We start from the raw sequence: 21,305 nt of genomic DNA on the forward strand, positions 1-21,305 counted from the left end.
ATTGATCAATCATTTCTATGTTGACATTTTTTTACAATTTGTGGTTCAATTTCATCATCACTTCCGGTGATTCCAAAAGCAACCTTAAATGCAAATACATCATTTATGATAATTTTATTTTGATTAAAATCTTTTTTGTGTGAACATAGTTTATAGAGATCTCATTATTTTTAGGTACTTGTATGATGTATCTCTTCAAGAGATGCCTCTTCAGGATGATCAATATTAGAAGATGATTTTGACACAATATTTATTGCATGTTTTATGGATGAGGAATCTTCAAGAGAACCATCATTTTTTTAGTTTTCTATGATTTTTTTTCCTTTAGCACCAACAAATCTTTCGTGCTTCATACATGGTTTAGATTCATTTGTTATTATATTACCTTTTTTTTTCCTTCAAGGATTTCAATTCTAGATGGATCATTTACAGATAAAATATGAGATTTAACCACCTTTTCACTATTGGTGAAAACATCTAGTAATTCATTTGCAATATTTTATAAATGAATTATTTTTTGAACTTCAAGTTCACATTGATTTGTCCTTAAATCAAAATGAGATAACTCAAGTTATTCCAAGTAATTTCTTGTTTTGCTTCAGGCACAAACTTTTCTTTCTCTAATGATGGGAAAATGTTCTCATCAAAATAGCAATATTCAAAACGTGTCTTAAAAACATCATCAATTAAAGGTTCAAGGAATCTAATACTAGATAGAGAATCAAAACCAGTATAAATTTTTATTCTACATAGTGGACCAATTTTAGTTCTTTGTAAGGTTGTTATAAGCACAAAAACTGCACAATTAATAGTTCATAGATGAAATGTATTTTGTGGTATACCAAAAATAAGTTGCAAAGAAGAATATTTATGGTAAGCACTTGGTCTAATTATAACTAATTATGCAACATGTAACATAACATGTCCCCAAGCAGATATAGACAAATTTCATTTCATAAATAATGGTTTAGCAATTAATTGAAGCCATTTTATAAATGACTCTGTTAGACCATTTTGATTATATACATGGGTAACAAGATGTTCAATATCAACTCTAATAAAAACGCAAAAATTATCAAATACTTGAGAAGTAAACTCACCAGCATTGTTTAATCGACTTTTCTTGATTAGATAATCAGGAAATTGTGCTCGTAGTCTAAAAATATGTGCTATTAATCTAGCAAATGCAACATTTTGACTAAAAAGTATACAAACATGTAACCATTTACTTGACGCATCAATTAATACCATAAAATATTTAAAAGATCCGCATGGTGGATGAATATGTCCACATATATCTCCTTGAATTCTTTTGAGAAATTATCGTCATTCTATAACAACATTTGATGGAGATGGTTTGGTAATTAATTTACATTGAGAACATGTAGCACATGGATTTTCACTTGGTAAAAGAATCTTCAGGCTCTTTAAAGGATGTTCATGAGTTTTCAATAATTCATCACATCATTATTGATTCTGGATGTCCAAGTCGATCATGCCAAAACATAAATATTTTTTAGTCAGAACACTTATGGTGTATAACAACGTTTGTTTCAATAGATTTCATGATCATATAATAAATTTCAGAAGAGAAAGCATGCAATTTTTCAAGTACAAGCTTCTAACATGAAATACATGAAATAATATAAAGATATTCTTTTTTTTGTCTTCATTTATTGTTTCATTATGATAACTATTAGCATGTATATCTTTAAAACTAGGTAAATTTCTTTTGGACTCAAGTGAATATAATGCATCTTTGATGTTAAGTTTTGTGTTATTTGGTAACAAAAGATTAGCTCTTCTGAAACCTTTAATCATGATGTTGGACCTAATATTGTAGTGACATTAACTTTGGTTAATATCAAATATTCAAAGTATATCTTTTCCTTGAGAATTGTGTGTGTTATTGCACTATTTGCTAGATTTAAATGTCCATCACGAAAAGTCATGCCTCTATTCAAAATATAATTAAAGTTTATTATTTAACCGAAATAAAATTGATATTGTTTATTGAAAATAAAATAAGATAAATATTCTAATACAAATAAAAAATATTAATCATCCCCAAGGATTCCACCACTAAGCATTTTATATGTTTTATCTAGGTTTTCCAAAGAAATAAAAAACATCAAGATAAACATTATGACCTTCAAAATCATCCCTATGAATAAAATTCGTCTCAACTACATTTTGTTTTAGAGAGGCTTGATATGAATCTATAAGATATTTTGGTGCGTGATAAATGTAAGACCAATGATCATGCATACCACACCTATGACACTTATCTTCAGGTTTATGCAAATTCTTTCTCTTTTCTTGTTTGGGTTTATTGTGTTTCCACTTTTGGTGGTATGATGGGTTGTCTTTTGAAAGATTATCTATTCTCCTTTTTCTATTTATTTTTTTCATATCTATACCCTTGTTTTTTTTTTTTTTGGACAAATGTTCCAGTAACTTCAGTTAATGGTTTAGAACCTGTGGGATGAGATTGATGATTTTTCATCAAAAACTCGTTATTTTGTTAAGACACAAGAAGACATGAAATTAGTGTTGAATACCTCTTGAAATTACATTCTTTTTATTGTTGTTGCAGGACAATATTTCAGGCATGAAAAGTAAAGAATGTTTTCTTTTATATTTGGTCTTCTGTGATATTTTCACCATCTAATTTCAGCTATGAGATAATTTTAAAAAGAGCCAAATTATATTCACTAACCAATTTAAAATCTTTCAACCTTAGGTGCAACCAATCACAACGAGATTGAGAAAATATGATAAACTTTTGGTGGTCATATCTTTCCTTTAGATTTGCCATGAAAGAAGTGAATTTTTTATTATGAGATATTCAACTTTTAAATCTTTTATGAAGATGGTGAAGAATGAAAATCATTGCTTTTGCACGGATCCTTTGAGGATACGTTATTTTTTTATTTGATGGTCTCTCCAATAATCATAGCTTCTAGATAAATCTCAGCGTCAAGAATCCATGACAAAAAAATTATTCTCAGATATATTAAGAGCAATAAATTCAAATTTTGTCAAATTTGACATTATTTTTTTTAAAAAAAAACAACTTATTAAATAAAATCATGAATATAAAAGAAAAAAAAATCAGTCTTTTAAGACTGCTATTTATTTAGTTTTAGAAATACAAGTTCTTTAAGAATTGTGTTTGATTTATTTAATTTTTCATGAACTTGCAATACTAGTTCTTTAGAAACTTTAAATCTTGATGAATAAAAATGAAAGAAAATTTGTCAGAATAAGTTACAGAACCGAATATATTTCATAAAGTATGAACAATAATAAAAAGAAAAAAAATTGAAATTGATACAAGCCACATAACATAAGAGTTCATGCATGCCAAGATTTCAATATAAATTAAGTAAAATGATTATACTGATAACATGTTAAAAAAATAAAGAACAAGTAAGAACATGCATATTCATAATAAAACTTAAAGAGAAAAATTCATATTTTTTCTTATATATATTTTTTTAATCCTTAGAATACAAGATAAGTAGTCTATTTATAGGAAAAAAAATGAGAACATTAAAAAACGCTAGGAAACTCAAGTGTCATGGAAAACCAAAATACTAAATCAAAGAGTCATAAAGTCTAAGAGATTTTAATAAGCATTAAATATGTATAACTATAGATTTTATAACAGATCCAATTTAATAATTTTTGAATTTTGACATAATTAAGATTATAGGCACAAATATAAATCTTATGAATTTTTTAATTTAATTGATTAAATGCATTTTTCCTTTAACTAATAAAGCTGGATTAGTCAATAAAATAAATAGCAAGTGAGCTTTAATAAAAAGAATAATAATAGCAATTTGATATATTAGTATAGGATTGGTAAACCGATTCCTTTTCGATTTTTGTTTAAGCTTTCAAGGTGTCTCATATGTTTGGGATACTTATAGGGGCAAAAAAACAAACAAAGAGTATTTGTAAGACAATGTACAATGAGAAAAAATAATAAATATTATTAGACTTTGATTAATGGTGACTCATTATAAAAACGAAAATACAACTATTAATAATTATATTCATATAGAAAAAGGAAATGTTAATACAACTACTAATTTGTACGGTACCAAAAAAGGAAAATATTAACACATCTACTAATAATTAGCTTCATATATAAAAAGAATTAAAGTAGGTATTAAAATTGCTATTTTGGTTATCAAGTTAATAAAAAAAATTAAGGGTATTTTAGTCAAATAAATGTTTTGACTCAAAGTTAGTACTTTTATATAGTTATGAACATTTTATTACAAAGTTCCATTAATGTGATATTAGGAGAGAGAGAAAACTAGTTGTTCTCAAAAAAGGTGGTGGGGGGGGGGGGTTTAATTAATGGATTTTTTTAAAAAAATCAAAACATCTCACTGAATTTCTCACAATATATTTGTTTTTATTTATTTTTGTTAGGTAGTTTTCCCTTGTGTTTTTGCGAGGTTCTTTTGGAAAAAAAAATTTTATTGAATTCTATGTAAATTAAAATAAGTATTCTAAAGAAATCAAATAATTTAAATTATGGAGAGAAAAAATTTAGCAAGAATTTCTCTTTCCAATTCATGCTTTTGTTTTTTAGAAAAAAATATTTTTTATTAACTTTTTTAAATAAAAAAAAACTTAATCCTTAGTAAAAGTAAGTGGCATCTTTGCAAAATCTAAGTGGTGTAGGAATACTTACCACCAAATGATAAAAGAAACATATAGAAGAAGAGACGAAAACTATAGAAAAAAAGAAATAAAGGTACTGAAAAATAATGAAGGTAATAAATAAAAGTAAGAAAGATAAATTAAATGAAAACTTTACAAGGCTAATGATCATTTACAATAATTATATGATCATATTTATATTGTTATAAGTTTTTATAATCCAAAGTAATCTCTTAAGCCTAATTCTATGAAGACAATTCATATCGAGTAAGAAATTTCCATGTCGAATCCCAAAACAAAATGTATTCTAACTTAAACAAAGCTAATTTTCTAATAATAACACGAGTCCTAATCTATTATATAACCCTAACTTTTTATATACATTGATGGTTCATGTTCAAGATTGATTTAGATACTCTAGTTAATTAAATGAACTTTTCCTTTATGGCTGAAAACATCATCTTAGTTGATTATATAGACTCTATTTTCAAGATTGGTCATCGTTATGTTTTCCTTGTTTTTAGTTGATCTTGAACTTTTTGATTAATCATATTATTTATAATCAGTTTTAACTTATCTTCTTTGAATGGAAATGAATAATTAGTGTTCTCATACAATGACACGTAAATATTTATTTCTAGTATAAATAATGCCCTCATGTTTATTTACTTTTTACAAATGAAGGAATATTTCCCATGTTATATTTACACTGAAATTAATCTACCATGTTGATAAAATATGACGTGGCATGTGACATCAGTCATCTAACATGTCAAACGTTTTAGGGTGTGTTTGGTATTGCGGTTGCTATTGTGGTTGTGGTTTTAAAAAAGTAATTTTATAAAAAGTACTTTTAATTGAGGTTGGGTTGGAAAAATAGGTGTTTGGTTAAAACTGTGGTTGAAATTGAGGTTGAACAAAAAGTAGTTTAATGTGTTTGGTTAAAAAAAATGCTTTCAAATTGAGGTTATAAAATAATTAATATATATATATATACTAATATTAATGATTTTTAATTTAAATATTGTAGATTTAACTATTCTTATTACATCATGAAATAAATAATATTAATATCAAATATTTTTTATTATTTCATTAAACTATATGTAATGTCATTACATACGAAATCTATCAAATAAGGACTATATTTTTCATGGTTTCTTAAGCGCGCAACAACAAAAACTGATTTTTTAATTTATGTAGTGTTATTAAAATAATAAAAATTGTGATATATTTATTATTGGAATTGCGATCAAATTCCATAAATACTATGTCATCATGCGATATATTTCTAATTTATGTAGTGTTATTAAATAATATTAAATACTAGTTTTTCGAGTAAAACACAATTTTTTAAAAAAATTACAATTTCATTACGTACAAAAGTTATTCGACAATTACAGTTTCCATGATTTTTTGAGCGTGCAATAAAATTAGGTAAAATATTATCATAAATAAAATTGAGATTACAATACGAATAAATTTAATTCATCTTAAACTAATTTAAAAAAAACAAAAAAAATATATTGTTTACGATTAACTGAACTGGTTTTTTGGAGGAAAAAATAAATTTTGCTCACTGATTTTTTAAAAATAAATAAATAAATAAACTTTTTATATTGATTAAAAAAAAAAAAAAAAAAAAAAAAAAAAAAGAAAAGAAAACATGGTGACAGTGGAGCATGGTTCCACTGTTCACTGAACAGTGGAGCCATGCTCCACTGTTAGAAGAAAACGTCTTCTAACAGGGAGCCATGCTCCACTGTTCATGTGAACAGTGGAGCATGGCTCCACTGTTTAGAAGAAAATGGATGAACAGTAGAGCCATGCTCCACTGTTCATCCATTTTTCCATTTCAAGAAGCAGCCGAGAGCTGGTTCTTGAGACCTGTGGTTGCACCACAGTTAATGGTGGGGTCCACCATTGAAAAACTGTGGTACAAAGGTTACCAAACAGAAAAAATTGTGGCTGCGGGTGAACCTCACCCGCAGCCACAATACCAAACACCCACTTAGTTTCAGCTAGTTAATTCATATTTAAAACAGTGCGTGATTTGCCTCTTAAGCGCGAGGTTTAGGTTTTCATAACCTGCAACATTCTTTACAATTAATTCTCAACATACTCGCACTTGAGGTCTTGACCAGCAGTTGAAAGGACTTGTTTCCTTTCTCTGCATCCTGGGTTCAAACCTCACCGTGCACGCCTGTCACCCCCACGATGCCTTACATGCTCACTGAGTTTGCAGGATGTTCAGTGAGCCATGGGATTAGTCGTGGTACGCGCAGGATGGCCCGAACACCCACGTAAAAAAAAAAAAAAATCTCAAACATACTCATTCCTTCTATAAAAGCTTCAATCCCCTCAAATAGAAATCACAAGGACTCGGCAGGGAAACGAACCAAAAACCCCCGAATTCCCCTTTCTCTAATCCCTGTAATGACATCTTCAAATCTAGACTAGATTGGTTGGCTGAACAAAATGTAGAGATTTTTTAAGAGATTCAACTGTCTAGAATCCCTCAAGACTGTTTGCTGTCATTTCTCTGTTCTATGTTTGTATGCACAGACTTGACATTTTGCGAGATCTTCTTGTTGAAGGAAGATTGTAGGCATTTGATCGTATTCCAAAAGGTTTGCTTGTCTTTCATGTCGTCGTTACCAAGATCAAAACCCATTTGAAGATTGTTTTTTAACTGGGACTTCACGGTTGGCTTGATCTTATGATCCATTGACATTACTGAACCAACAAAGCGAGAAATTTGTTTGAAAACCAGATTCAAATAGAAACAGAAACCACATAGAGAATCTTTAGCTTTAGCAATGAATCTTTCCTAGCCTTTTCTACGAGGACAATATATCTTAGTGTAGTAATTCCTGGATAAAAAAACGCCTACAATTTATGAAGAAAACTGTTCGTTCAGCTTAAATAACTGGTCATACTAAACTAGCAACTCAAATCCTTCTAAAGGTTCTTTTTTTCGAGCATACAAAGAGAGCAGGTCGCAGAAGTCACCGCTTCAAGGCTCTATCTTTAAGATCAAGATCTATCATCTATGTCAAAACTATGAACGGGAGGTGGCAATCCGTACCGTGTGTCTATTTAGCAAACCAATCCCTCAAGCCACTTAGCCACCCGGTAACTGATACCACCTGATTATTCACTGTTAGTATCCAGTAGTCTCTGAATTGGTCGTCAAATCGCAAGCTGCTCGCTCTAGCTGCCTGCTTCCATGGCGTGCTTGAGGGCTTGGAAGCCCTGCGCAAGAAGGATCCCAACCAGAAGATTATACCGGGCAAAATGCTAATGCTGGTTTAGAAGAACCGCCTGATCATTTACGCCGCCGATAGCCAACAAGAATTAACGTTGGACTAGACACGGGCGTAATCATGAACCAAATCAATTTTGCTCCTATCGGACGGTGAAAGCAGAGGCAAGAAGCCAACCAGTTTTTGGTCAGATACTATCTTAATCGTATAATCTCTTTAATCGCAAATGCTTTCGGTCTTTTTTTAGCAAATGCATTTGAACGTTTTCTACAGCGATGGAATCAGAAAGAATCGCTATAATGATTCAGAACTGTACCAAATCTGTGCGATCGAGTCTTCTAAATCAAGAGGATATTTACTCCTTGTTAAGGATATAGATTTTAACAAGTTGGGATACTTATCGATAGAGAAAAATTCAAGGGACTGGCAGAGATTTTTAATTAAAGTTTTTTTAAAAAAAAAATAAGTCAAACTCTACTCGAGCTAGAGCTCAAGCTCAATTTATTTAAATGAACATTAAAAACTAAATTTAAAATGGCCAGTTAACCTTACCTTATCAAAGGAACATTCTGAAGTGTGCCCTTGACATATATATGTGTATCAAGGGCAAGCTAGCTATTAGAGGCTCAATTGCAAGGCTTACTATAGCAGAGCTTTAAAACTCCATGGCACCCCATGACAACCTTAAAGACGGGAAAGACTTTTGGACAGGCCGAAGGAATCCCCGCACCTGGTAAAACAGTCCAAACCTGCAGGCATGTAGAACTATTACAGGCCACGTAAACAGTACACTAATTAAGAGTAATCAAGTGGCAGAGTTGACCATTCCATTCCATATATAGTCATAGAAAGATGAGGCAGAAAGATAGGAGCGGTGGAAGCTAGAATTGCTACGGTTGTCCCTCCCCGTGTCATATGATAACAACAACAATAATAATATATGCTTGAAATTAATTAAGAAAGGAAAAAATAAAAACCAACCTCCGCCATAATCGCTCTCTTTGATCTTCGTTAATCTTCTCTTTTTACTCAGTCTCTTCACATCCAGCAAATCCGCTCCTATCAGACTTGTTCAGCACCAAAATGTTTTACGTTTTAACCATTTCAGTTTAAACAACTACTAAAACAATCACACGTCTCTCTCCCTCTCCCTCTCCCTCTTCCCCACTGTTATTAATAAACTTCCTTAATGTATACCTTCTCTCTCATTAGCCATTCATGCTCTTATCATCTTCTTTGATGTTCACAACATGACTCTTAAGGGAGGCACCAGCCAAGCTTGTGCTTCGTGCAAGTATCAAAGGAGAAAGTGCTCCTCTGAGTGTCCTCTAGCGCCTTACTTCCCTCCTGACCAACCGAGGTTGTTCCAAAATACTCATAAGTTGTTTGGTGTGCGCAAAATCCTCAAGATACTTGAGAATATTGATCCTCGCCAACACGAGGAAGCAATGCGTTCTATCATTTACCAGGCCAATATTCGCGACAGGTTTCCCGTTCATGGCTGCTGGGGGATCATCTGTAAACTGCATTTCCAGATTCGGCAGGCCGAAGAAGAGCTCCGTGCTGTCCTTGCGCACCTTGAGATGTACAGGCAGCAGCAGCAGCATCAGCATCAGATTGCAGCTTTGACTGAGGATGTTCCATCCCAATTAGAATTAGGAATGGCGCCTCCTCAGCCTTGCTTGACCCAACAATACTCCTACTCTATTGTTGGTAGTAATACCGGTTACAGCTCTAATTACTTGGATTCTAATGATAATGCTGGGAACTCACTTTGGGGTCAACATCCTTATGCTACTAACTATAACATCAATTCCATGCCAATTATTCAGTCTCAGCTAGCTGCTTCACAGCCACTAGCCACCCAACAAGAAATTGTTCAAGATTATGATGAGATGCATCCATTTTTTGATTCTATTGATGACAGGCAATCGTATATTGAAACTAAAGAACCCTATGAATCAAGGTGTGTTATCTCTCTTCATTCTTTTTCTTTCATCTTTCCTTCCACGGGTTGCAATTCGAAGAGATAGTTGTTTCGATTAAACTTACTGTGCTAAAAGCTATTCGATCTTCATACATGTCTTAGTTTAATGTCATACTGGTTTCCTGATTAATTTATGGTGCAAATTTTATGTATGCATGCATGCAGCTCAGAAGAATCATTGAAGGACACCGCACCATCTATGGAGCATGCTGCAGAGAATGAATTGAAGAGTGCTGCTGCATGTTTTAGTCTTACCAGTATCAATTGATTAGGAACAAGATAAGAGAACTGAGATATCTTTTTATTTCAATTACATTACCTTTCCCCCCTTCTAATTAATGCCATAGAGTACATTCCACAATTTTGAGGTTCTGTTTTCTTTTCACTGTTTAGAATGAAGTTCTAGCATGCATAACTTGATTTTATTTTAGTCAATTATATAATCCCTCAACGCGTTAGTTTTCAGTGATCAAATACATAACTTCTTTTGGAGAATATGTTGATCAGGTTTTTGTGGATCAATATATTATGAACAATGACGGCAAACCCTACCCAGATTACTTCAAAATTTCTTTACTAGTATGAATTTATTCTTACACGAAACCCATTGGTTGTTGAAGCACTAAGGAATTACTAATTTGCTAATTAGGATATGAAAACATTATGCGGCACAATTTCTACAGCAGCAGACCACCGATTTCTAAATCAATGACCGAGTTATCAAGATCTTTGAGAAGGGTGTCGTTGAAGGGGCTAGTTCAAGATTTTCAGTATGTGGTAGATGGATAATATAGTGGTCGTTTTGGTTGAAGGTATTCTGGTGTAAAGTTCCATGAAACAGATTCAAGATGAACAGAAGTAAAAGCAAACTTCGTTGATTGACATTTCATTAGACAAACGATGGAGGTATTGTTAGCATCCAGCAGGGAGTAGGAAAAGGATGAGAAAATACAATGGAGGTGGCTTGGCTATTTGTGCTTGTTTAAACTTCATGGCTCCACTATATGACGTTCAAGTCAGGAAGGGGTACATAACTACAGAAGGATCTAGTCAAATTATATGCTGTATCAGTATATAAACATGCTTTTGTTTTTTTTGTTTTTTTTCTAAAACAAACAGGAAAAAAAATAATTCAAATCGATTATGTCAAAAGAAGTTACAAGTCTTCTTCTCATTACTGTAGTATGTATGAGCTATATTTAGAAGAACAAGAGAAAACAGAAAATCCAAGCAACTTTATAAAAGCAGTCTTGAAAAAAACGGCTATTCTTTTTAGCGAAGAATTTTGGATTACTACATATCTCATCGAAGAAAGACTACCTTAGAACAAGTTATGAAGCTGCAACAAAATTATTATCACTCTCATCTAATGCCAAGTGACAAACAATTATACAAAAAGCTCATCATTCCATGCGGTATCTTGAGGAAAGAAATTGTTGACACTCACTTTGGATCAGCAAGAGTCATAGAAGCCTGGTGTTGTATGAGCCACAGTATGGGCATTTGCGATATAGCCAATGGAAACGAGCAGCTCCTTTCTTCTCACAGTCATTACAGAGTATAACCTGCAATCCCTTTCACAATCAATCAAAGGATATATTTGATAACATTTCGCAAGAATAATGAGGGAAGGAGATCTATAAACCTGAGTTTGTCCAGAATATTCATCTGGAATTTTTTCTTCTGCCAGTAATGCATCCAACATCTGAAAGTACACCTGAAAGATATTCAAACAGTATAGTAAATGAAATTCAAGACGTCCCACAATAGTAAAGCAGCTGAATAAAACTAGCATGTGAATTGAATATTCAATTGCTTACAAAGAAGCCTGTTAAACAGATGACCTTTCATAAGACCACAAAATTCTCAAAAATGAATGCAGAGAAATTCAAGACTGTCGAGAGAACCACAACTACGTACACAGAGAGTTGTTTCTCCATAGAAACGCATATCTGGAGCAGCAATGAAGATAGTTTCTTACATTAAAGTTGAATCAGAACTGAATACAAACTAGAACCTTTAATGTCTTGCCTGCTCATTTGTTCGCTGATAGGAATTAATTCATCTTGGAAATTATACACACTGATCCTTAAAGTTTAAAATGATATCACTTGAACAATTTCACAGCAATTACTGAGTTGTACTGATACTTAGCCACAGAAACAAGAGCTTTTCATGGTTATACCACTGCCCTGGTTCTATCCTGAAATTCAGAGATGACATGAGCCCTGGAAGACAGGTCAAACTAAACTTTGACCACTTGATCCTCAAAAGTGGTCAAATATATGTTAGAACTGCTTTAGCTTGAAGAACTTATTGTCAATAATCATGAGCTTTTAAATTCAGCAAATCAGTTTCCTTCTTTTCCAAATCAGTAAATTTTATTCACAGTAAATTTCAGTTTTAGCATTGAACAAATCATCTTTCAGAGTGGATTGATTACTTCGGGGAAAACACGATAAAGTGGAAATGTGATGATCAAGAATATGTTATAAGATTATGATATTAGTACTTGGGCAATACTTCAAACATCAAAAAAATGTAAACAAACTGCTTAAGAGAGAATGGAATATAACGAGGAAAAAAAAAACAAGAATAAGAAACTGAATACGAAAAGGACAGAAAAGCATAAGGTAACTGACCTGCATGTCTCCAAGTGACTTGCTACAGATTGGGCAGGTGTAGTGAGTGCAAGTATATTCCTAGCAGAAGCATAAGAAACACCAGTAAAATTATATAAATATACATTATTTGATGAAAATGGCAGGTTAGCTTAGCCAGGCACCTGAAAACATGTTGAGTGCATCAAATGACCACAATAAAGGGCTTTTACAGGGGTGCTTGATGTGAAAATGTATTCATGGCAAATTGGACAGTTGTCCTCCAGACATTTTTCTCTGCATACATGAACGGAAAGAGACCTTGCCATGCAGGCATTGCAATTCATGCAGTGAAAGTAATCGATGCCCAATCCCTTCCCCACTCGGCAGAGGTTACAGTAAGGGCAGTGGTAGATTTCCCTATTGAACATATTCCATGTTAAAAGTTTGACAGTTCGGACTTTACAAAAAAAACTCAAATAAAAAATATACACAGACCTGATGCAGGAGAGCACTATTACCATATATAATTGTCAACATAAAAGGAAGATGATGAACAATAAAAGAGGAATGTTGGGGTAAAGATTACATAAAATATTGAAAGCACATTGCACATATAACTTCCTGTTTAGTGTTTGAGTTTGGCAAAATTAAGAACTAGACAGAACCCTTTGTGGTTTTCAAGGTTTAGCCTAGTGGATTCTGGTCAGCTAAGTAGATTCAAGGTTTCATATCTTTTACCATTCCACAGTCCATCTACTTGTTCTACATCAATGTCTACTAACAGGTTTATTAAATTTACCTTTAACCTATTAGGATTTTCTATGCATAAGATTCTAATCTCATTTCTCCATTTAATCCGCCTATCCAACTACGGCACCCGTAATATCCTCATCTTTATTCTCCTCTTGTTTAGTGACTAGTTGAAAATGTTCAGACTCTATCAACTTTACTGTATATTGGTTAATAACCACCACATAACCATGTCATTGCTAAAATTGCAATGCATATACTTTGTTTTCAAGTTATTTACTAGATGGGGTTCCTTATTTCTCCAACACCTGCCAAAATATTTCCTTGGCACTCTTTATCATAAACATTCTCTAAATCATGAAGACCATAGGAAAGTCTCTTCTTCCTAAATTTCTTATTCTTTTTAAGAGAAAAATAACCTCCGTAGACAATCTCCAAAGCATTAAACCTAATTTATTTTTAAGATCCTGTGGCATCTCAGTTAATCATACTTAAGCACCCTTTCGCAGAACTAAATACAGTATCTATTAAGTTTAGTGCCCAATATTTTGTGCAACTTTGTAGTTTGCTCATCCAACTTCTATAGGAATTCAGCCAGTACTGTTTGCTCTCCTTATCCTCATCTTCTTCAAAGCCTCCTTCAACCTATGACATCCAAATGCAACATGTATATTCAGAGTTTCTTGCACCTAATGAGGTTATAAGATCTCAAAGATTTCCCCAGAGTGACCACTGTCAAACAACTAGTCAAAATAAGTTCTCTTCCTTTCCTCAATCTTGTGTCTCTGACCAAGATTTGCTGATTTTCATTCTTGATATGCTCACCATGTTTCTTCAAAAATTGGAATTGATAATGCCTGATTCAGTTAATTTTAAGGAAGATTTCTGACTTCTATAGATTATCATACATATTGCATATCTACCTTCTGGCTGCAATAAGTTTTCTCAGATAAATTGGGGGGGGGGGGGGGTGAAGAAAAGTGTTGGGAGATGAAAGAAGATTTTGATAACACTGGGGAAAAAGACAAATTTTTTAGCTTATCATTGTTTGAAGATTATCAATTCAACAAGATAAATTATAGTAAATTTGAGAAAAGTTAAGTTTGTAAGGATGCATCACCTTTCATCATCAAGCAATTTGCAGATCCTGCAATAGTATCTTCCCATCGATAAATTATTACAGGAGACAGTTGAGCATGTTTCTCCAATTGGCTGTATAATCAAGCACTCCATGCACATCATTTTTGTAATAGCTCTCCTGCATAAGTAATATAAACATGTAAAGAACTGAAGGAAAAAAGGCCAACAAATTCAAAGGGCCACAAATAGAATGTTATTCAAAGTTTTGTCATACCTATCAGTTGAATGATCAGCCAACTCATCATGGCAACGTATGCACGTATAAATCTTGTCACAACAAGGCATGACAAGCTTACAGTTTCTTTTATAATGTTTGCAACCCAGGATTGGTTCGGGAGAATCCCGATAAGATGGATGCTGACCTGGAATTTCTTCCCCACCATTACTTGAGATGGTTACTTCTGTATGAGATATCTTTTGATGAACAATCCAACGGCTGAAACAATATGGAGGCTGCTGTTAATATTCCATTAGCAGATAGGGGCAGAGGGGTCACAGAAAGAAAGAAAAAGAATGCAGTGCCTGAGCTTAACAGTGTCTGCCAACATTGATGACTCTAATTAGCAAACATCAATAGATGTGGTTATATGTTTGCAATCATGGACAACTTCAAGTGTCATTAAGTGTTTCAATCAAGTTCTTTTTTATTAATTGTAAAGTAGCCATATACTATTGATGTTTGACTGGGGTTAAATAATTCTTGCTTACATCATCTTTTTTTGGTTTCTTGATGTACCAAATAGCATAAATTGGTCTGTTGCTCCAACCTAGTGCACTAACTCTTAAAAGTAATTGATCAGACAGAATATTATCTTTTTCAATCAAGTAAAGATTCTGGTTGAAATCAAAGCATAAGTTTTATTGGTAGTCTTTCCTCGGTATGGAAAGGAGGCGCTAATGATGCCATGTAAGCCATTTTTTTAGTAGACCAACACATTATGCTTATGAAGTATCATAAATTTTTCACTATGGTAAAATTCTAAAATTATAACAATAAAGACAAACTTAAACCCACCTCATTATCAGGTTCTGGATTATGAATGATTTCTTCTGATGATCCAAGGATGATTCGCGAGATACTCTTCTTATTGCTGCCTCCATATCGTCCTGACTCATTTTCAGAAGCCGCTCGTGATACTTGGACTTCAGAGTTAATTGAAGAGGCTGGCCTGGTTTATCAGTCTTATTTGTAAGATTAGAAACTTCATTAAATCTCTCCTTGTCACCCTCGCAAAGTAGTTTTTTACATTCTGAACATTCATCATTGTTTTGATCTCCATCATGTATACTTACTTTATCATCGAAACTTTCTTCTTCTTGCTTCTCAATATTAACACTATAAAAGTCTCTTTGTGAAAACTCAATGGTATCATTGAGATCATCACCTTGTTTGTCAAGGGCTTCTGTAGGTAAATATCTTGCAATAATATCCAGAGGATCAGGAGTACATGAAGTATTCAACTCCGTTGCCACATGAGCTATGTCAGACCCTTCCCACCATTCTCGCAACCATTCATCAAACATTGTATTTTTTGCCACATGACGCCATAAAGACATCATTTGACGTTGTTCCTCAGGTGTTAAAGAACCAAGAAGCCAGGGTATCATATCTTGTAACGTTTCGGCTTTAATGTTCCCTAGCATGCGTCCAATGATCTTTTCTTGCTCCTGGATGGAGAAGCATTCTCTAAACATGGGCCAAAGTTCAACTTCTTCTCGATGAACATGGTCAGACAGTAGTTTATGCATTGACTTGCATGTATAATGGAGTTTCATACATAGTCGATTGTGTTTCACCAATATCTGATCCTGCTTTTCTGAATCATCAATAGAAGCGGAAATGTGCAGTTCAGACATCTTATCTAACAAGTGGCTAACTTCATTAAAGTATTCAACTTCAAGCTTGTGGTCAATGCTGTAGGAGTGGCTAATGTTTCGAACTTCTTCCTTAGCTTCCAGGGCTGGAAAGACAATTTCATCCTCTGCATCACTATGGAATTGATACCAAAACTGCAGGAGATGGAAGTGTCGGTGGAACTCTGTTAGGAATCCGATGTTTTCAGCCAGTTTAACTGAACCAAAGACAAGGTCTTCCAAGTCTTTCATGAGAGCCTTGTGGAAGAGAAAAATGAAATCCATCGGTACTGGTTGATTGATAGTTGGAGTTGAAGAACTCTCTCCACCAGGCAATTTAAGAAAAGCATCCGATGCCCATAATGTTCCAGGAAAAAATATGTGCAGATTTATTTCGCTAGTGTAGGATGTGTCACGTGCCTTACCTTTGTGGGAACCAGGAGATAAAGCATAAGAAAGAAAATTTTTACCCTTGTTTGCAGAGACCAGTTCTATATTAATAGATTTAGATTCTTTACAAGCCTGAGTCTGTGAGGATAAGGAAACAACATCCTTGATTTGCTCAGGTAGAATAGAATATCTGCTCCTGAACACTTTCTCCAAATCCTTGCAGAAATTTTCCATGGAGGTTTTGCCTGAATAACTGGTGTGGAACCACTCAAGTAAAAGAGAAGTGAAAGATTTGTTGGCTGAAACATCTCCCAAATTCATGCTATCAAGAATGGACCTGGATTCATTTTTGGCCAAGTGAACTGCAAACCAAGTGATTGCACACTTCAGTAACCCCAGTGGCATAACATGAAGGCTCCTGTACAAAATCTGCAGCTGTGTTTCAAGGCTGCAGTTCTTGCTAATAAAGGGAAACACCTGATTAAGACAGGAATCTGTCATTTGACAATGTGGTGAATGGTATGTAATGACTAATCACTGACTAGTGTTGGATCAAGACTTCTGCAACACGACAAAGAAAAGAAGATAACAAAACAGTACCTCAGTTTCATAAAAATTAAATTGTTTGGTAACATCCATCGCCAAAGATTTCATTTCTTGGCAAAGCTTCTCTACAAACTTGCACGATGGTAAGCCCTTTTGACAATACAGCAACTTGTGTAGGCTTTCTATGTGATTTTCAATGGAGGACTGCTCACTGGAGGAAGGGAACATGTGCTTGTTCGCAAGCTTTAACACAGGGTAAAAGAACCTCTTCAATGCAATGCTGTTTACAAGAAAACATCCTGTAAGAAATATATAAAATGAACAAAAAGATAATAGATATTTGCAAGGAAAAAAAAAGCGAAGAAAAAATCAAAATATACAACCTGGAACCTTATGAAATTGAGTCGTCTAGTAAAACAGAAATTTCTCAGTTATCTATGATAACTACCTGTAAAAGATAATCACATCAGCGAGAAATTTCAGCCTGAAGAGTATTGAATCTACACTTAAAGCACTGATTAACGTTCCAATCTGATACAACTCTTCCAAAATTTCTTTCCACTCTTTCTGGATGGCAACATGCCAAAGATGTAGATAATCAACCAGACTTTTTCCACCGTCAGTTTGGACACAATGTTTCCTTCTTTGTTGATTTTGTTCCAAAAGCCTCTTAGAGGATTGCAATTGCAGTATGCTTTTCATCTTGTTGGGTACATCCTGATTTCCTTGTCCAATCCTGATGGCCCCAGGAGAGGATTGATCATTTCTAAGGAGCCAAGAAATTACCACCTTCAACACCATATGAGGTAATCACAGTCAGAGAGTTGATTTATACTAGGAAGAGAAATTAGCTCAGGATCTACCTCTTGCAATGATTCTTCCTTGGGTACCATTTGTCTGATGCATTGTACAGTCTCCACTTGTTTTTCTGGACAAAAAAAGGAGTACATCCATGGCAACAAATCCTCCAGCACAATCACAGGGACGCTGCAAATGAACTGCCACACAAGTGAAGCCTGTTCACTGGGAGAGAACTGCTGCATAAGCAAAGGAAAAACCTGTACCCCGAGGCATATACATACACCATGGTTATGATATATCTAATACAAAGAACAAAAGCTTGAATCATATCAAACATGATGTGCAGTGCATGAGATTATCAGATTGAATGTTGTTCAGAGAATTGGTTAGATAGCTAGTTTATTTTGAACTCGTCCTAGTCTTGCAATTCATTGTAAGATCTCCCAAAGAACTCCTGGATGGATTTAGTTCAACAATTATGAAAGCTAGCAGGAGGCAACATCCTGTTGGGCATCAGTTGAGGAATGACGGCTAAATGGAAGCTGCATCATGAAAGAAGTAAGCAGTACAATCCTTTTTCCTGGTTTTTTTCTAAATTGAGTCCTTCATCTTCCTCGCTTTAATGAAAATGTACAGTTGGAGGCTGGGATGACCCTCAGTTTTACCTAGAGAGTCTAGCATCACAACACTGACTATTACTTTATGTGATAAATTATTGCAAAATTATTTTTTGCGTTTCCAAATAAATTCCAAAAGGGTAGGAATAATCTACAGTTGCAGAAAAGGCTATGCTTGCTCTAATTTGTTGTTGGTAACAGGAAGGCTTAGTTGGTATGTTCGTCCAATAGTGGTACATTGAAGCACATATTAAGGTGGTTACTAGGTGTTGCATCTGACATTAGGCATATTTATGAATTAGTTTAATATAATGTTGAAGGCAGTAGACCAATTGTTGTAGTAGCAAAAACCAAGAGCAGAGAACTACGTGGGAAGCTGCATCATTTTTTTGCCCCTTTCGTTTGCAATTCTTGCATGTCTTCTTCATCTATCTTTAGGATGCCAACAAAAACAAACTTGGTGCCCAAAGTTGACCTCTCATTCATTTCTATTTTTCACCATAGAAATTCAATTTTTTATTGAATATAATAGGAGATTTAGCTGCCAATTTGAATGATCCAGATGGCGCACCATGGTGTTCTAGAAGCTTTCTGGTCCACGCACAAAGGATATTCAAATTTAGAATAGAGGTACATTAGACAAAAAGCAAATTCTGAAAACTTCATGAGTGATTAGTGACTAAGCCAAAAATCTCAGAAATGCAACAATACTAATTTCAAGTGATTGCTCTTTGACATCCAAAAGAGGCCTATCCTTTTCCATGCAAACCGTTCATATACAGAAATGTAACCAAATGGTATAGCAATCAGAAGTTTTTTTTAAAATTTTAGAACCGTGTTTCAGTTCAAAAGCAAAAAACAAAACATGTTAGTGCAGTACCACAATTGATAACAAAGTGGAGAAGAAAAATTCTGCATGTTGCCTGGAGAGTGCACCAGAAAAAAAAAAAAAAAAAAAAAAAAAAGCATTGTTCATGGTGAAACACAGTAATTTATGTGACTGACAGTATCAAGAAAAAACAATGGTTACCTGCTCTTCTTCTTTCAGCATATGCTGGCATATGGAGGACTGCATGGTGCCGATGCAAACTACAAGTTCCTGAAAGGGCTTCAAACCACTTTTATTTTCCTCCAATCGGTCCAACCAATGAAAAACGGTCCCGAAGAGGTCAAGGATGCTTTCATGCTCAAGCGAATATGTACGGGCAACATTTTTAATGCAGGTATCTAATGCAAGAAAGATAACCTGCCACATGAAAACGACCCATAATTGCTAAATCATATACATGAACAAGAAGCACAAACTTAAGAACATGAAAGTCAAAGTACATGGCGTTTTGAATTTTAAGAGATCAAAATCTCACTCCCCTGGTTTCAAAATTATGTCCCAAGTAAATATCGTTACTAACGTGCGTCAATCAGGCAAATTAAAACTAGCAGTCTCTTGTTCATTGGGTACATAATATAAACATGTTCAATATGAGGATTAACGTATCTTTCCCTTATCAGTTATAAATTCTGTGGAGTATTTACATATGTTGAACATCTATCTTAACAAACCCAACTATGAAGGGATGAAGCCCGATTTATTAGCATTCCTAAAAGCTTTGACTCAACGAAACTTCTCCGCAAATAAACTGTAGTGGCTATGAAAGTCAACTTCATGTATTTGTTAGCTCATATTCTTTGATTAAGTAATTAAATAATTATTCAGAAATGAGAGAGGCTGCTTACCTGAATTTTGCCAAGTAAACATTACAATCCCCCCCCCTAAAATAACCAATTGCTCATCGGATTTAGAAATATAACCAAAATTCAATTGCATGTTCTGCTTGTTTGCTTAGAAATCTAGGGCACAGATAATAAATTCTATCTCGATCAAGCCTAATTCTGACAAATGCTAGAGCTAAATTTTACTTTGCATAACTAAAACGAAAAAAAAAAAAACCTTTTTTCATTTATTTCTCTTCTTCAATTTTCTCAACAACCACAACAAAAAAAAAAACTCATAATAGATAAGCTTGTGATCGGTTATTTATACACACACACACACACCTCATCTTCGGTAGCTGAGTGATACTTATACGCAAGTTTGAGAAAATCGAATCTTCGACGGAGCTCAACTACCAGCTCGGGTCGACGAGCCTCACTCTCAGCCTCGGAGGCCGTGACTGCCAGACGGCGGAGGTCAGCTATCTCCACCCGCAGTGCCTTGTGGAAATGAACAAGCAAAAGTATGGGAGCGTCTGTGAGCCGGATATTGGAGAAACACTCCGCCTCCACCACGATCGGCGGCCATGGCGACTCCGCATCTCTATCCTTATCCGGCGGTAATTTCGGAGAATCGCCGACGCCGGAGCTGTCCATATAATTTTAACATTAACGGAGGCGATCGAGAGAGAGGGGGAACGTTTGGCATCGGAGAGGGAGAGAAGGATATAGCTGCAGGAAAGTTTGGGATTCGGGTCTCTCTGTAGTAAGATTGATAGATTGATTATTTTAAAAATTATGATGATCTGGTCTGATGTATTGGTGATTTGTATATTTGTCTGCCACGAAGCGCGATTGAGACGTTGTACCTAGCAGCTTTGTTTTTTCGCTATTGACTTTGGAATCCCAAGCGCGCGCCAATTCTAATTTCTAAATAAGTTTGCAGAGATGTTTAGGT

General features: G+C 34.1%; 2 protein-coding genes across 5 annotated transcripts; one reads left to right on the forward strand and one right to left on the reverse strand.

The window, feature by feature from the left end:
- Positions 1-8,412: 8,412 nt before the first annotated feature.
- On the reverse strand, positions 8,413-21,305 carry LOC118033483 (zinc finger protein BRUTUS-like At1g18910). Of its 4 annotated transcripts, XR_004684863.2 has the most exons (14): positions 20,693-21,305; positions 19,668-19,883; positions 18,083-18,277; positions 17,668-18,008; positions 17,274-17,499; positions 15,445-17,150; positions 14,644-14,865; positions 14,410-14,547; positions 12,722-12,956; positions 12,579-12,638; positions 11,582-11,653; positions 11,384-11,501; positions 8,931-9,526; positions 8,413-8,698 (listed from the first exon to the last, which is right to left on the reverse strand). XR_004684863.2 is itself a non-coding variant. In XM_035038489.2 (13 exons), the coding sequence occupies exons 1-12, from the start codon at positions 21,002-21,004 to the stop codon at positions 11,400-11,402; spliced, it is 3,825 nt and encodes a 1,274-aa protein (XP_034894380.1). In that variant the 5' UTR covers positions 21,005-21,304; the 3' UTR covers positions 8,413-8,698; positions 11,384-11,399. The 4 variants fall into 4 exon arrangements, 3 of the variants coding, with proteins under 3 accessions (XP_034894380.1, XP_034894379.1, XP_073260880.1); XM_035038489.2 differs by lacking the exon at positions 8,931-9,526 and having other exon boundaries at positions 20,693-21,304; XM_035038488.2 differs by lacking the exons at positions 8,413-8,698; positions 8,931-9,526 and having other exon boundaries at positions 11,152-11,501; positions 20,693-21,304.
- On the forward strand, positions 9,200-10,204 carry LOC118033484 (LOB domain-containing protein 27). The gene is made up of 2 exons (XM_035038490.1): positions 9,200-9,915; positions 10,102-10,204. The coding sequence occupies exons 1-2, from the start codon at positions 9,200-9,202 to the stop codon at positions 10,202-10,204; spliced, it is 819 nt and encodes a 272-aa protein (XP_034894381.1).

Source organism: Populus alba, chromosome 15 (genome assembly GCF_005239225.2).
Source record: "Populus alba chromosome 15, ASM523922v2, whole genome shotgun sequence".
Taxonomy (NCBI): domain Eukaryota; kingdom Viridiplantae; phylum Streptophyta; class Magnoliopsida; order Malpighiales; family Salicaceae; genus Populus; species Populus alba.

What these genes read in the sequence shown, in the direction of transcription:
- LOC118033484 (XM_035038490.1), top strand. Translation starts at nt 9,200, where the DNA reads ATGACTCTTAAGGGAGGCACCAGCCAAGCTTGTGCTTCGTGCAAGTAT. An exon ending in AAAGAACCCTATGAATCAAG is followed by an intron (nt 9,916 to 10,101) that starts GTGTGTTATCTC and finishes GCATGCATGCAG; the next exon opens with CTCAGAAGAATCATTGAAGG.
- LOC118033483 (XM_035038489.2), bottom strand. Translation starts at nt 21,004, where the DNA reads ATGGACAGCTCCGGCGTCGGCGATTCTCCGAAATTACCGCCGGATAAG. An exon ending in ACTCAGCTACCGAAGATGAG is followed by an intron (nt 19,884 to 20,692) that starts GTGTGTGTGTGT and finishes TTCATGTGGCAG; the next exon opens with GTTATCTTTCTTGCATTAGA. An exon ending in TGCTGAAAGAAGAAGAGCAG is followed by an intron (nt 18,278 to 19,667) that starts GTAACCATTGTT and finishes CTCGGGGTACAG; the next exon opens with GTTTTTCCTTTGCTTATGCA.